This window comes from Rhipicephalus sanguineus, chromosome 7, assembly GCF_013339695.2.
Source record: "Rhipicephalus sanguineus isolate Rsan-2018 chromosome 7, BIME_Rsan_1.4, whole genome shotgun sequence".
Lineage (NCBI taxonomy): Eukaryota > Metazoa > Arthropoda > Arachnida > Ixodida > Ixodidae > Rhipicephalus > Rhipicephalus sanguineus.
The window spans coordinates 130458244-130473924 of NC_051182.1; the positions used below are offsets into that span (position 1 = coordinate 130458244).

The 15681-nt window shown below is 49.0% G+C and overlaps 1 protein-coding gene across 1 annotated transcript in view; it reads right to left on the reverse strand.

Moving 5' to 3' along the window:
• Nucleotides 1-253: 253 nt before the first annotated feature.
• Nucleotides 254-15681, reverse strand: part of LOC119399028 (zinc finger protein OZF-like) — a 39256-nt gene continuing 23828 nt past the window's right edge. Inside the window, exons 2-4 of the mRNA XM_049417504.1 lie at nucleotides 4334-4459; nucleotides 601-1394; nucleotides 254-432 (exon numbers count right to left, since the gene is read on the reverse strand). Of these exons, the coding sequence (XP_049273461.1) occupies nucleotides 254-432; nucleotides 601-1394; nucleotides 4334-4459 (1099 nt within the window). The remainder of the gene's footprint in view (nucleotides 433-600; nucleotides 1395-4333; nucleotides 4460-15681) is intronic.

Genomic DNA, 15681 nt, shown 5'->3' on the forward strand with positions numbered 1-15681 from the left:
GGATTTTCTCGTACACCACATAATTTCGATATTGCACTGGGCTCATCAGTTACGTACTAATTTATGTTCTGGCTGATGTATTAGGCATGTGGGCTTCGGCCCACATGCACATAGTTTCAAAAAAATCTGGGAGCCACGTACAAAAGAGCAGTCTAAATCAACGGTATATTTTATTGTCTCGGACAACAAGTCATTTGTGCATATAAACAAAAAACTTGAATGATTTTTACTGCTACTGAACTGGCGGCCATGCTTAGGTACTCTTTGAGTGAATACGCTTATGCCGCGAAAGGTTCGATCTAAGGGCAAATCTCCTCCCACATATGTCACACCCATGAGGTCGCTCACCGGTGTGGGTCAGAACGTGCTTTTTTAGCGTACCCGATTCCGCGAATGCAGCAGGGCATAGGTGGCAGAGGTACGGCTTGTTCCCTGTGTGTGCAGAAGTGTGGTTTGTTAGAGCTTGTTTGAAATTAAATGTGCGGCTACAGAATTGACAACTATACTTTTTTACAGCCGAGTGAATAATCTTATGCTGCTGAAGGCTGCGTACTGATCTGAAACTCTTCTGGCATGTGTCGCACTTGTGAGGTCTCTCACCAGTGTGGGTCAGAACGTGTTGTTTTAGAGCACCCGTCTCCGCGAAAGCAGCGGGGCATAGGTGACAGTGGTAAGGCTTCTCGCCCGTGTGCTTGCGGAGGTGTCTCGTTAGCCCTTGTTTCAGACTAAACGCGCTGCCGCACTGCTCACAACTAAACTTCTTCACACCCGAGTGAACGAACTTATGCCGCCAAAGGTTGCACCGCGATGTGAAACTCTGTCCGCACACGTCGCATTTGTGAGGTCGCTCGCCGGTGTGGCTCGCAACGTGCCTTTTCAGCGTAGGCAAGTGTGAGAACGTAGCGGGACATAGGTGGCAGGCGTACGGCCTCTCCCCTGTGTGCGTACGGGCATGGATCCTGAGTGCGCCTGTCTGGGAAAATTTTCGGCCGCACACGTGGCAGGCGAACGCCTTCTCCCCCGTGTGGGTCACTGCGTGGTACGCGAGCTTTGCTTTCGTGGAAAATCTCTTTCCACAGACGCTGCATTCGTGCGGTCTTTCGCTGGTGTGAGTCATCATGTGTCTTCTCAGACTCTTGCGGCTGATGAACGTGGCTGGGCAGGACGAACATTCGAAGGGCCTCTCGCCCGTGTGCGTGCGACTGTGGATCACCAGACTGGCCTTTAGCATGTATTTCCTACCGCACACGTCACAGGCGTACCGTTTGACGCGAGCGTGGAAAAACAAGTGTGTTCGTAGTTGAGACCTGTGGCTGAAAACTTTGTCACACACGCCGCACTGCAAGGACCTGTTGCCGCCTCTTTCTGAGTGGGAGACATGCTCATCAGGGGACCTGCGATTGAAGGAATATGCATCGAACATTAGACAACATCTAAGACAAGACGAGATCTGTTCATCCCTCATTTATGAAAACAACAATAGCAGCGCCGAAATCCTACAGCTGGTTCTGCCTGCGATAGCTAGCTCTCTAAATGGGATGAATGATGCCACTTTATTTCAGAGTGGGCAAAAGTGAGGTCTGATTACCCCCAAAACTGACGTATAGACTAGCGTGAAAGACTCACCATCCACGTGGCCATACAGGAACTCGTTAGGAATGCCAAATTAGGCAGATCAATCAGACAGGTTAATTTAGAGCTATGAAAATAGAAAGAAATCGAAGCCAGTTCCACGTCTGTGCAATATGAGTAAACGTCGGAGCTGGCAAGTAAGCGCTACAACTTGGCGAACGCAGCTTCAGTTCTTTCCTCTTTCTTGGTCTTCTTTTTTTCATGCTTCGCTTTTTCTATATACTTTTCTACCTCTTCTTCGTTTCCTTATCTCTTTCTATATCGCCCCCTTTCCTCCTCACCCTCATAATACTCACCCTGACTTCTCTTTACGACCCCTGGCTATCCCATACTGTTCATGGTTATGCTATCGTTTACCCTTTCGTCTCCCCCTTTCCTTCATTCTTCCCGTTTCCCACCACTTGCTAAACTATAGAAGGCTTTGTCATTTTTACTCTCTCCCCTCCCCCTCACCCTCACTTCCCTTCATCTCCCCCTTACTATACTATCCTTGGCTATGCTATGCTAGGAGCTGCTGGCACGTACCCGCTTTTATTGTGATGGCAATTGTGTGGACACTCTCGGCTGGTTTTCGCCGTTGCCGTCATGTCCTGGATATATATATATATATATATATATATATATATATATATATATATATATATATATATATATATATAAAAGCCACAAAGAATAAGAAATCGGAAGAAAAAAAATTCCAAACCGCACCATAGGGATTCGAGCCTGCGACCCCTCGTTCAGCAGCACGCCGCTTTAAACATCTCAGCCACGTGTGTGCCGCCGGCTGTTAAGGATACTAACGGCGACCTATTTATATACACCATGTAACGCTGGCGACACGCAGAGCTCGGAGATGCTGCAGCCTGTGCAGTATCATTCGCGAGATTGCCCGATGGGCGCGCTTTAAAGCAACGCTCCTACATTTTCCTTTAGTTTGAAAACTGCCCTTGAGAAGCGCACTAAAAGGAGGCCCATTTCTGTACCGACTCGCGATGTGGACCGCCGGGTAAAGAATGCGCCGAACGCCACCGCGCGGCAGGAGACGCGGAGGGGTCACTCCACGCACCGAATTTTTAATAAAAACAAAAATGTAAGAGCGTTGGGTTGTAGCGCGCTGCTCTGACACGAAGTAACAACTGTGGCAGTTGTCGGCATTCCAAGCAAAAGAAATCCTGTGGCATTCCAAGCAAGAGAAATGATCGAAAAAGGCGCGCGTTTAAAGGATGCACGGAAGGTTCTTTTTTTATTGCTGCTAGTTTGATTACCAGTGATTAATTGTAGGCAGACTCTCATACGTCATCGGGATCATTTCGAAAATGTGCCGCTCGTGGCGCTCATCGTGTGATACATTTAGCTTAAATTCTCGGTATGTAGGGCACTGATGTTGATAATATTGCCGTTTTAGACGTTGTCATACATTAAGCTTTCACTCTGACATAAATTATTTGCCCTTAGTGCCCCTTTAAATCCAGCCGCACTACGAACGCGTTTGGATGGGCAAGCGATAGCCGGCGCGCCGCTTTGGGAAGCAAAACAAAAATCTACAACAGAGAGACATCGGCGGATGAAAAAAATTCCACGTATTCCCTAAGTGTGGCAGCACATATCGCCTGCTATATTGTTATGGTGCGGGCCGAGGTTTTATTCTTTTTTTTCATACTTCACAATAAAGAAAGCACATGTCAAGCAATAGAAATGATCGAAAAAGGCGCGCGTTTTAAACATACAGGCTATGCCGTACATGTACGACGAAAACCGTTTAGTGCCTGTCAGGTGATGACGTACATGTACGGCGAAAACTCTCAAAGGGTTAAAAGAGAAACAACGAGCGTCACACGTTGCTCGTGCCAGTAATGAAATTATTATTATTATTACTATTAATATTATTATTATTATTATTATTATTATTAATTAGTCTTTCCTTGTGCTGTTGCTAATCGGTCACCATTACCTAAACAAACCTTGGCATGCAGTACGGTTAGTGCAGTGTAGTTTGATGACTCAGATAGTAGAAAGATATTCTAGCAGCCATATTGGGAACTTGGCGATTATGCGAAGCTCCTTCGAACAATGTTTCGGCTGCGCAAAGCTAGGGGTATGGCTTAGTACAGAAGTGGAAGCGTCTATGCGTACATATCCGTATAGCTTTGGCCATATTGCCATTCACGTAGACTACTGCACTCGTTAGCCATCACGATCTGCTATTTGGAGAAGCGGACGAAGAATCGTGCTGTATGTTGTCGTGCTCCCGTTCTCGCTCTGCGTGCTTGAAGGATTTCTAAGCTGAACCACTAGCCATTATTTTTATCCGGTCAGGATCAGTTCGGGTTCCGGCACGTTCTGAGAATGTTCGTTCGGCTTCAGTTCCGGCTAAAGCTCCGGTTCAGACACGGTTTCCGCATCGTGTACAGTTCGACACACATCTGAAACTGCCGATGCAGGTTAGCTTATTAAGTTACTGCTCTCGTAAAAAAAAAAACAAGAAGAGACCATGTAATAACATCTAAACTACCGCAAGGTGTATTATGTTGTACATTATTAAAATGTGATTGTTAATGCTAATATAAAGTTTAGTAAAACGTGAAGAAAAAATACGCGATAGAAAGCAGCAATTTTCATAAACTGAAAATAACGGATGGATCAAGCACTAGGGAATTTCTTATAACATTTCAGAAACGTATGACGCACACAAATTACTAACCCTTGGTCTGCTGTCGATGTGGCGGAATCTTGCCTCGGATTCTCGCTGATTGTTCTTTGAGAGCTTTGAACAGGGCTGGCGGCCTGTTGAGACGTCCGTCTTCTGGCTTTGCCCATGGCCGGATACCTGTTAAAAAAGTAGCACATAAATCAACTATCATAGCTCGACGTCAGAAGGCCATGACTTGAAGGTATACTGAACAAATCTTTTGCCGCCGAGACTTCCAGCCCAATTGAAAGCTTGGATGCTGAAATTGGTTAACACATCCTCGTATTCAGGCGTAAACTGGAGAAAAATAATGAATTTAATGGTTTTTTTTTCACACACTGCGGCGTCCATCGTCCGCGCCGTGAACTAGAGGTGGTGACGTCAAACTTCAGCGGAAATCGGCGCGCCAAACATGCTAGCCGTCGCCCGCGTCTCAACCCGCTCCGCCCTCCCTACAATTCCTAGAACCAGTACGAACGGCACCAGCAGGGAACAATACTCCGGGGTGGGGCATCTCTCAGTGCCTTTGCGGAAAGTGGAGAATGGGATGTAAAGGAGAGGAGGAAAAGGGAAGTAGCAGGACAGGAAAGCGCGAAACCTGCTGCCGTTGCGGGGACGCCTGACGTCACGGCCGTGGATGCGCAACTACGCACGCGCTGGCGTGCAGCCGCCGCGCGCTCAGAAACCACCGGAAATGCAGCCAAGTCTTCAAAAATTTGTGAAATAAGTTATATGTTTATCGGAACAATGACATCTTGAAAGTAGAATTTCGATGTTTTCCCTCATCTTTAGCCACATCTGTTCAGTATGTCTTTAAATTAAAAAAAAAAAGAATATTGCAAATGTATGTCTTGATGTGTGTCTTGATGTAAGAATATAGCAAACGTATGTCTTTATGTGCTCTCTGTGATAGACAAAAATGAGTACAAAGACGCACGATGCAACACCGTTCTTGCATTGATTTCACGTTTGCAAGCAGGCACGTTACGCGGAGCCTCTGGTTGTCTGCCACAGCGATCACAAGGGAACACTGTGCAAATGTATAGTCGTCCGTGAAAGTGTGAATGTGTGCGTGTAATCAATGGCTACGTGATCTAAAATACAGACTATACAACTTACTAAATGTGTCTTCATTCAAATTCAATAATAAAAAAACACAAATCTAAAACAAACAATCAAATCGTATATATACATCGCATCGGGTCACTCCACATGTTTTGGATTCGTGGCGTGGTCGTTGGCTTTGGACTTTGATTCCGTTTGCATAGGAGAAAGGTTCGCGTTCAACCATCTTTCTTTTAGAAAGGGGCTTTGATTTTTTCATGTACGATGCCGCCACCGATATAACGAGGTTTGCTTAAAAAGGTTACGATAATGCGGCCGGTGTTTAAGGTATAGGAATCGGGTGCAAATGGGAGAAAAGTTCACACAATTCTAACAGCACGCAGAGAGGAGAGTATAAACGGTTGAGGGGTGGCTTTGCGTCCAGCGTCAGCCGACTTCAACAACGCAAAACCATCCCCCTTCTACGTGCTATGACGAAAGTTTCAAAAAAGGATTATAAAAGCGGTTATTCAATGCAGGAACCCGCTTCCGTGAACGCACATATTCTACATTCCAGCCAAGGTGAACGGCTGAAACTTCGGCGACCAAAACGCTCCGGCTTGCCGGCCGCCCCTCTGTTGGAGTGGGCGCGTCCATTCTTCACGGTTATGGAGGTGTGGCAAGTGGTAGATATTCTCTGGTGTGGCAGTTACGGTCGCTGGGAAACAGAAATAAGTGCCTTATTCTTCCTCCAACAATCACTATATATATATTGCGGTTTTGGAATTCGACGCATGCGTCTTGTGGTGCGTTTTAGTCTTGCCGCGTGCCTACAAAACTATCACTAACAATACTCGAAAAGGAGTCGCCCTCACTTCAAAGAAAAGAACCACTGTTTGTAGAAGAAAATACCGTGTATGGCGAACCGCCTGCGTTGGCAACGCAAAACAGCAACGCGCTTCGCCTTTCCGCGACATGTTTATTATTTACCCGAGCTAGTAGTATACGATAGCATTCAACGCAAAATGAAGTCATGCCTGCCTTGCGATAAAGGCTTGCAGAGAGCCCAGTGGTTGTGTGGAGTTGAACCGAATGCTGCCGCACTTGCCGCGTGCAGAGGGGTAGGCGGGAAAGCGCCTCAGGCGACGCACAGGAGCATCTGCCGCATCTGCCGTAGCGATAGGCGAGATCCAGACAGGCCGTTGTGCCGTTGTCTTGGCCCTTGGGTGCTCGATGCGCGCCAATTTCGGGCGGTTCCATTCTTGAATGGGGGTGACGGCGGAAATGCTGTCGCGTCGGTAGGGCTGTTCTTCCGGCCGCCAGTGTCTCGCACTAATGGCGTTGGTGCGGGGAGGGTGTACAAACCCCTCTCCCGTTGCTCGATGAACGCGGTAATGGCGGTAACGTGATAATGGGCAGTTTTATAATAGCGTACGCGAAGTTATCGTTAGCGTTTGCGGCCCGCTATTTCCGTCACTCAACGGGAGCCCGCAAGCGGTTAGCGTATGACGCATCCGCAGTTGCGCGAAAAGCCAACGCAAAGCTTTGCGTACGCTATTCGAAAGCTCCCTAATAGGCAGCTTTAGAATAGCGTGCGCTAAGTTAGCGTTACCGTTTGCGGCCCGCTATTTCCGTCAGTTAACTGGATCCCGCAAGCGGTTAGGCATGCGCAGTTGCGCGAAAAGCCAATGCAAAGCTTTGCGTACGCTATTCTAAAACTGCCTAATGATCGATGATCAACAGTTACCGCGTTCAGGAGAATTGCATCATTGCGTGCTTATTGCGCAATGTACACTTATGCTTGGCCGCATTTACCTGCCCCCAATACGCGCACCCATCAGCGTGCATTCACACGGTGAACCCCGAAAACTGGAGAGGTCACCCGATTCCTGGAGACCTACAGTTCAGGCGCAACGGTACTCGATGATGTTCACATACTAACAATCACACTCACACTGAGTATAGGGCTGACGCGCTGGAGTTTTGAGTACTGTGGCGGAGCCTGGTGGCGTGCGCCGAAGTTGCTTGGGTAGTCAAAAATGGACGCTGACCGGCGAGTTACGCAGTTCTCAGTTGCTTTGAGCGTTTTACTTAATTTTGCGCCTAGTTTTCAGGCTCAAAAAGAGCTTAAAACGTACGCAGGAACTTGTCCGCTGTGCCTGCAGAGTCTGACATGTCTGACGAGCGATCCCTGCTTCAACAAACAGTGCCGAAAGCAGGTGGTCCAGGCGACGGCTCTGAGCAGCGCGCGGTCCCGAAGCGCGGTCGCCGCCGTTATTGTTGCGTGGTTAATTGCCTCGAAAGTGGGGGTAAGGATCCTGATGTGCGGTTTTACTGGTTCCCCTGAAAGCCGTAGGAAGTGGAGCGACGGAACCCCTGGATACGTGCCGTCCGACGCGTGAAGTGAGTACGCGAGCAAAACGTGGTTTGCAACGCAACGTGCTGATTACTTTTCGTACGCGCGTGCACGCGTTTATATATGTACATATTCCCTGTGTGCAGTCCAGACGGTACGCCGTGGCTGCCGACGGCGATCACGAGGATACGCAGCCGGCATTTCGTGGGAAATGGGAAACGAGAAAAAAACCCGCATTTCCCCGAAGGGGAGTATGAGGAAGTGCGAAGCACGGGGTGATGCTATGAGGGGGCGCGCGCGACTAAACTGCAGAGCCGAGCGCAGGAGACGGCAGCGAGAGAGCACGCGCCAGCCGACCCACGGAGGTCTGGCCGTTTTTAAGTGCAAAGCACTTTTACTGATGATGATGATCTGTCTTCCGAACTCGTTCCAAAGAACCCGCAACGCGTTCAACTTGTTGGCGGCGTTGCGCACGCCCGAGATGGGGCTCAGGTTGTTGTCGAACCACAGTCGATCGCACACCGCGCAGCTATATCCGAAGCTGCGGTCCAGGAAGTCTCGCTGAAGCGCGCGTCCGGCCGATCGAATCATAGATCGAATTCGAGGGCCCGCGCTCGCTCACGCATCGCGCGTCCCCGCACCAGATCGGCTTCGGGGTACTCGGCGGCTCGCTTCGCACGCTTTCGTTCGGCGTCTCGCCGCCGGCCTTCATCACCACAGGCAAGCGCGGGGCGCGCGCAGCCACGGAGCGGAGGGCGGAGCGCGCGCAGTCACGCGGGCGTGACGTCGCTGCGCCGTTGCTACAGACGCTCCTCTCCGCTCCTCGCGCCGTTGCTATGGGACGGCGGATTCAGGGTCGCTTATAAGCGTGTATCCACACGACGGACTTATCCGCGGACATCTCGTCCGCGGACGATCGTTCCGCCGCCCGTCCGGCTGGAAACCACATCCAGACGACGGACGAAGCGATTAGACGGACGCGCCGCAGCAAAAAAACATGGCGGCACTGTCTGAAGCGAGAGCTGCCCGCTTCGAATCTTTAAGCTCTTCGCCGCGCATTGCACGGCCTGTTAGTCCTAAACTGACGATTGTGTCGGCTTTAGGTTTGCGTCCTCAAGCTTCGCCGGCAGCGTATTCATGACAATTTGGTACTCTTTCCGAGCGCCGTACTCGTTTTCTGAGAGCTGTAGGCTTAGCGAGTGCCTCTATTAACAGAACATGAGCTCGGTGATCTGCGGTAGCGCGAGTGCTACCAAATCCCAGAGGTCATAATAATGTGCGAATGCTTGCTTGTTCCTTTTTTCTCTAGATGGCGCGAGCAGTCTGAAAGTCGAAAACGTATTCATCGCTAGCAAAATTATTGGAGGTTTTTATGTTTCCGTCTACGGCGCAGAGTTTCTTTTAAGTTGAAGATGGAGTTCCATACGAGAAAAAGAAAAAGCAGCGCTTGTTGCCAGACCGATAATGGCACCTTCGGCTAAATCTGTTGTGTTATTCCGCGCGAATCCGAATGCGAAAAAGAGCTTGGCATTTTCCGTCCGCGACGTCCGCGGACGCGCCACGGATGGCACAAATCCGTGACGCGGGGTCACGTGATGCGCCGTCCGCCGCGGAAAAGACGGATTCGGTCCGTCGTGTGGATACACCCTAAAGTGCATTCGCACTTAAAACGATGCCATGAGTCACCCTGCGTACGTGCCCTACGATTTTTCCGGCAGCTTACAGCCGGCTGCTTCCAGCGGTCGGCTGTAAACATTGCGCGCCGTCGCTTCTCGACCGCCACCGCACGCTGACAGAATTTGACGAATTCCCTAGAAGCAAATGTTGAAAATTACGACCGTGCATGGGGAAAAAGTGTGTTTGCGACTGAATGCGGCAGAAAACGGCACACGGCGCGAATGCCCTCATTCGGGCCGCCGACGGCTAGCCTTCGTCACTGGACCTTTCTTGATTCCGTTTCGTCGTGTAATGCAAATCATTTCGGCTTTCTTAACAGCAATCTTTTCGTTTATGCACTGTCGTTATCGCGCGAGCATGCCTCGTAAAACTTAACTCGAGTTCAACGTCATATGAGATTCGCTGCTCTTGCGAGTTGCAGCGCGCCGAAACGGTTCCTTCAATCTCCTGCACGTCGTAAACATACTTGACGTTGACGAGCTTCTTGCGTTTACGCAGATTGCTTGGCCTGAAGAACTCAGCCACGCCAGCAATTGGCCGAGATCCAAAGCGCAGCACAACCGACACCGGCGGCTCCATTGCGCATCTGAGCTTAGTGCTGCATGCGGCCGCCAGTCTGACTACTCGAAACCAAAGAACTTATCGAAGGGGGCGCTTTTTTAGCTCCGTTTTCGCAGCGCCGCCCGGGCAGCCAGTCAGGCCTATGAGGCGCACTCGCCTCGTACTCATGGCTTCTCCGACTCAGGTGCTCATTGATGCTCACACTCGCACCTTGCTACACACTCTTGACAGGGGCGTAGGGTGGGAATGGCAGGAGGGGGGGGGGTGGAAGGTCCGAGTCTGAGTGATTAATGTTTTTGTGAGTGCGAGTCCGAGGGAGCCCGGTTGAGGAAAAGTTTGTTGAGCCTGTGTCCGAGTGAGTCCGGTTGAGGAAAAGTTTGTTGAGTCTGAGTCCGTGTGAGCACTAAGGGCAAAATATTTTCCATGAGTGAGTCTGAGCTGAGCTCCACATTTTTTGCCGCCCTGTGGTCCTATCATCTCAACTCCAGCATTACTATCAGCCTTATGTCGGCTCACGTTTATACTCACGTCAACTCACACATACTTCCACGCGCTACCGTTAATACGTCAGCTCAATACTTATTGATCACAGGCGTGAGTTGCGCAGGAAGTCATTGATAAAAATATCTCGCGTGAGTCATCTCTTTCAATAAAAAGAATGTCCTAACCTAATTGCAAACTCTGATAACTCGTATTTGAAGGTGCGAGATCAAAGTGTGCTAGTAGAGCACCGATTGTGCGAGATATTGGTGTTAAAGAGCATTGATACTATGGTAGAAAAAGCTAATTATAGGCTAACGGACTCATGAGTAGAGTCACTGAGACTGATATCGAGCCGTGAGTCTGAGTGAGTCCTATGGAATTGTATTTTGCTGAGTCCGAATGATTACGGTTGAGGAAAAGTTTGTTGAGACTGAGTCTGAGTGAGCCCTAAGGGCAAGATACGTTTCGTGAGTAAGTCTGAGTGAGCTCTGCACTTTTTGCCGACCTATGGTTTGAGGACACATACGATGCAGGAGTGGAGGCATACAGTTCGGTCTGCATATAATATCAGCAGGAGTGAGAATTTTGGCTTGCAACCAAACCTATTGCACAAGCAAGTATTGTTTATGACAGTGTTGTTATTTTTAACCATACGGCAAAGAACCTCTGGGTAAATAAATATGGACTGACGGACAGCCTTAAATTTCATTTCCTCTAGCGTCGTGTACATTAGCTCGTGTTACAATAGATGACCGACTTGGACCTTCGGAGACCACCTGCAAAAGCTAATTTCTTTTTTCCAATTGAACCACGTCAATTCCACACGCAATCCTGGGCGCTATTAGCCTGGGGTGCAGCTGGTTCTAGACACACAAAAAATTTCTTGCGAGGTCAGCTAGTATATACGTTTTGGCTCCAGGTTACTTGGTTTACTTGATTAGGAGACCAACTGGTTACAGCTGGTTCTGTTTCCTAGCTAACTGGCTCCAGCTTGTTCCAGTGCCAGAAAACTCGTTGCAGCTCGTTCCATTTCGAGACTTGAGTGGTTCCTGCTGGGGACCAATTATAACCAGTTGGTAACCCATTGGATTCCAGATGGTCCCAGCTGAACCCATTTGGTTCCTTTACTGTGCCTGGGTGAAGGAGCGGAGCGCAATGGGAACCGACCGTCTGCCCTAGTGCGGCTTTTAGCCGCCGGGCGCCGCCACGGTAGTACACCTGCCGACGCGTCGTCGCTCGCGGAAACGAATGCCGTGGCTGCATTCGAAGCTGCTATATGGTGCAGTTTTCGGCTGTATTCACGTCGTTTAAAGTATAATGAAAATTCATAAACTGGAACCATGAAGCACTTGTCGTTCTGGGCAACCAGCCCATTTCGAAGGCATGTGTCTTTCGCGGTTATTTGATCGAGACGCTCGCGCGTCGTCTGCTAGCCCGATACCAGAGAGCGCATGCCAGTGATGCGCGGAAAATTGTTTTGTCACCGTTAGGTTCGCTTGACTGAGTGTCGGTGTTTGACTGTCTCAAAGTGGATATTTGAAAGCAGCATTTGCCAGGAGCGAATACTGAAAGCTTGGGCGCTTAAAGTTCCCCGATGCGAGCCACAGTCTACTGGTGTAGCACACTACACGCAAGCCTGGAGTTCATGCGTTAAATTGCATGAAATGTCACTACACTGCTTTAGAAATATACGTGATCGCCCGTTCCCTTCGTAAAGCTTTTGAGAATTACATTTGTTGCCACCGGGAAAGAGGAACAGCTGATGCCAGAAAAAGAGGAACTATGCCAAGTGATTCCACCATTTCAGAACTTAAACCAGTTAAATTGTGGTAGTACGAAAAACAAACAAAAATAGCTACATATGCCACGCGCTTCCTGCAATACTGATTGATGTGTGTGAACAGACGCTGTCGTTCAAGTATAAAGTCGTAGTGCCGACTCTCAACTTGAGCCAATGTGAAAGGCGTGAAAAATGGCGCGGCCTGTTGTCAGTTGCTTGAGCTCGTCTTTGTATTTGTCGACGCATTGTTGTAGCCTCAGTATCTGGCTCCTCAGGTATCTTCCTTTTCTCTTCCATTTGCCCTTTTCGGTAGTGAGCAAAGTGTAGAAGCCGAATGGCTGTCGACCTGGACGCTTTTGTCGCATGGGGCAGCCTGCTCAGCCTTGTGCACTCATTTATTGTGACACTCAACATAATGATTGTCGGTTGTTTCGCCGGTAGCGCATGTGGTGTCCATGGGCTCCGATTCTTCAGCTTTGGGACCTAATGTCAGCGCTGCATGCACATGGCGGCGATCGCGAGGCAGCGTTGCTACTGGTACTACATGCACTGGTTGACTGTTCGGATGCGACACGGTCACCTTTAGGGATACTTGCCATGCTTCGTTCAGTTGTCACCTTGGGCTGCAAACGTGAAGGGTAGTCTGCAAAGAGTGACGCTACTGCATCCTTAAGCCGCCGCTTCTTATATTCAATGAAATCTTCGCGTCGCAAACGACGGCTGCATATTCTAGTGTAGTTTGAAGATGTATTAGGAGACCAATTATCCCACCTAATTACTGCAAGCCACCTCTACCGAACACTAGCGGCAGCTGGAATTTCATGGAACGACAGCCGAACAGTCTATTAAGGCGAAAGCCTTAGATGTCTCATCAAACGCAAAAATTGACCGTCGAAAAAAGGGAAATAAATGAAGATAATCGTGATTTCTTTCAGTTCTATTTGCAGAGTGGAACACGACAGTATGACATACTAAGGCATTGGGGCGGTTGCAATAGCCTGAAATAAAAAATAAAACGCGAATACTATCAAACTCGAGTGCAAGTATCGAACCGGCAGCACGGACTGACAGACTGCCTGTGGAATACGAACAGCGGGCATGGAAAGACACGCGAACATGCGGCATCTGCATTCTTTGATGTTTCGCATTTATTTTCAAGTGGTTATAGCCTGGATAATTGGTGAAAAGACGACGTCATCCATGACACAATAAAAGACCATCTAGCATCTTTTTTATTGCCACGACGGTTAGAGCTTGATGAAAACAGCGCGCCGCTATGTTCCCGTTTCTTTCCATCCCCCTGTACCTGTGAAAGCTTCCAAGAAGCACAAATGCAATTAAACTGAGATGCAAACACGAATTCGTGAGCTTCGTGAGACGCGCGGCCGTTCAGCACCAGCTTCCCGTGGATGGATGCTATGAGCGTCCCCTTTGTAAAGGGGCGGTGACATGTCTGCCACCAGGCTCGAAGAAAAAAAAAAGGAAAAGCTTCCTTGTTTCATGTTGGCCTAATACCTTATCTATATTGATTAAATCTATGTTATTATACCAAAAAAATATAAATTCACGGTCTATCTCGCTACCTCTTAAGGCAGAATGACCTTATTTTTCCCCCATTATTTATTTTTTGTTCTTTATCTCTACTTTTCTGCCACCAATGCTCTAACCGTCTCTTACTTATTTCTATCGCGGACGTGTTCAGCTTTCCATTGTTGTCCCTAAAACCCAAGGCTTCATGTAGACTCGTGCCCAGACGTATACCTGGGTGAATATCGCCACATTCAATCAGTACATGTTCCATCGTTTCCTTAGTTCCCCCGCAGCATGTACATTGTTCTTCTTCGTTACTGAATCTCGCTTTATAACTACGCGTTCTAAGGCAGCCCGACCTTGCTTCAAACAGTAAAGCGCTTCCCCTTGAATTATCATAAAACCTTTCCCTCCTTATTTCGTTTTTTTCCCTTTCGGTAGTTACTCAGAGCCGGCTTCTTTTCCATCGCTGCCATCCAATAAGTCCTCTCCGCCTCTCTGACCTTCCGCTTAATGCTCCTTGTTGCCATATCGCCCGCACTGCTAGCCGTATATTTACTGGTGAGCCTCCTAGTTCTTTTTCTCCACTGCGTGTCAACGCTTTTTCTATACAGATACCTGAAAACCTTCTCTGCCCATCTACTCTTCTTCATTTTCCTCAGCCTCTCTTCGAATCTCATTTTGCTCTGAGCTTCCCGCACTTCAAAGCCTGTCCATCCCATATCACCCTTTACAGCCTCATTTGTCGTCTTCCCGTGAGCGCCCAACGCGAGGCGGCCCACCGTCCTTTGATTTACATCCATTCCTGATTGTACCTCTCATTTCATGCACACCACTGAGTTCCCAAATGTAAGCCCCGGGACCATCACACCTTTCCACAGTCCTCGAAGCACCTCGTACCTATTGTACCCCCATAAAGCTCTGTGCTTCATAATTGCAGCATTCCTCTTTCCCTTTGCTACCGATGCTTTCTCTTGTACCTCCATATATCTATCCCCCTCATTTACCCATACTCCGAGGTACTTGTACTCGCTTACCCTCGGTATTTTTTGGCCCTGTATAAAGACCGCATGGTCTTCGTGATCATTGAATACCATCAATCCACATTTTGTTGCACTAAATCCTAGTCCTAGAGCCTCACATTCCCTTCCGCATATATCTGCCAGTCGCTGTATATCATCTTGGCTGTCCGCAAATAAGATACGGTTCCCCCTGCCGGTCGCCTTCAGCCTATTGAAGTCCCAGCCGAGCCGTTTTATCGAGTGGGGTTGGACTTGTTAGGTCCCTTTCCAACTTCGACAAATGGAAATAAATGGGTTGCAGTAGCCACGGATTATGCCACTCGGTATGCAATCACTCGAGCGATACCGACCAGCTGTGCGACTGACGTTGCAGATTTCCTCCTCTACGACATTATTCTCCAGCATGGCGCTCCTCGTCACCTACTCACAGACCGTGGTCGCTGCTTCCTGTCTCGTGTGGTTGATGACCTACTTCGATCTTGTGCTACTCGTCACAACTTCACCACGTCTTACCACCCCCAGACTAACGGACTTACGGAACGCCTTAACCGCACCCTGACAGACATGCTTTCCATGTATGTATCTGACGACCACACCGATTGGGACATTGCCCTCCCGTTCGTCACCTTCGCCTACAACTCGTCGCGTCATGACACAGCCGGCTACTCACCGTTTTATCTTCTTTTTGGCCGTGATCCGTTACTACCTTTCGACTCCCTGCTTCCGTCTGACCCACCTTCCACCACTTCGTACGCTCAAGATGCCATCACCCGTGCTCTCATCGCACGTACAGTAGCCCGCGCTCGGTTCTCGTCGTCCCAGACTGCACAGAAGTCCCTCTATGATAGCCGACATAGGGATGCCGATTTCCCTCCGGGCTCTCTCGTTCTACTCTGGCTCCCATCCC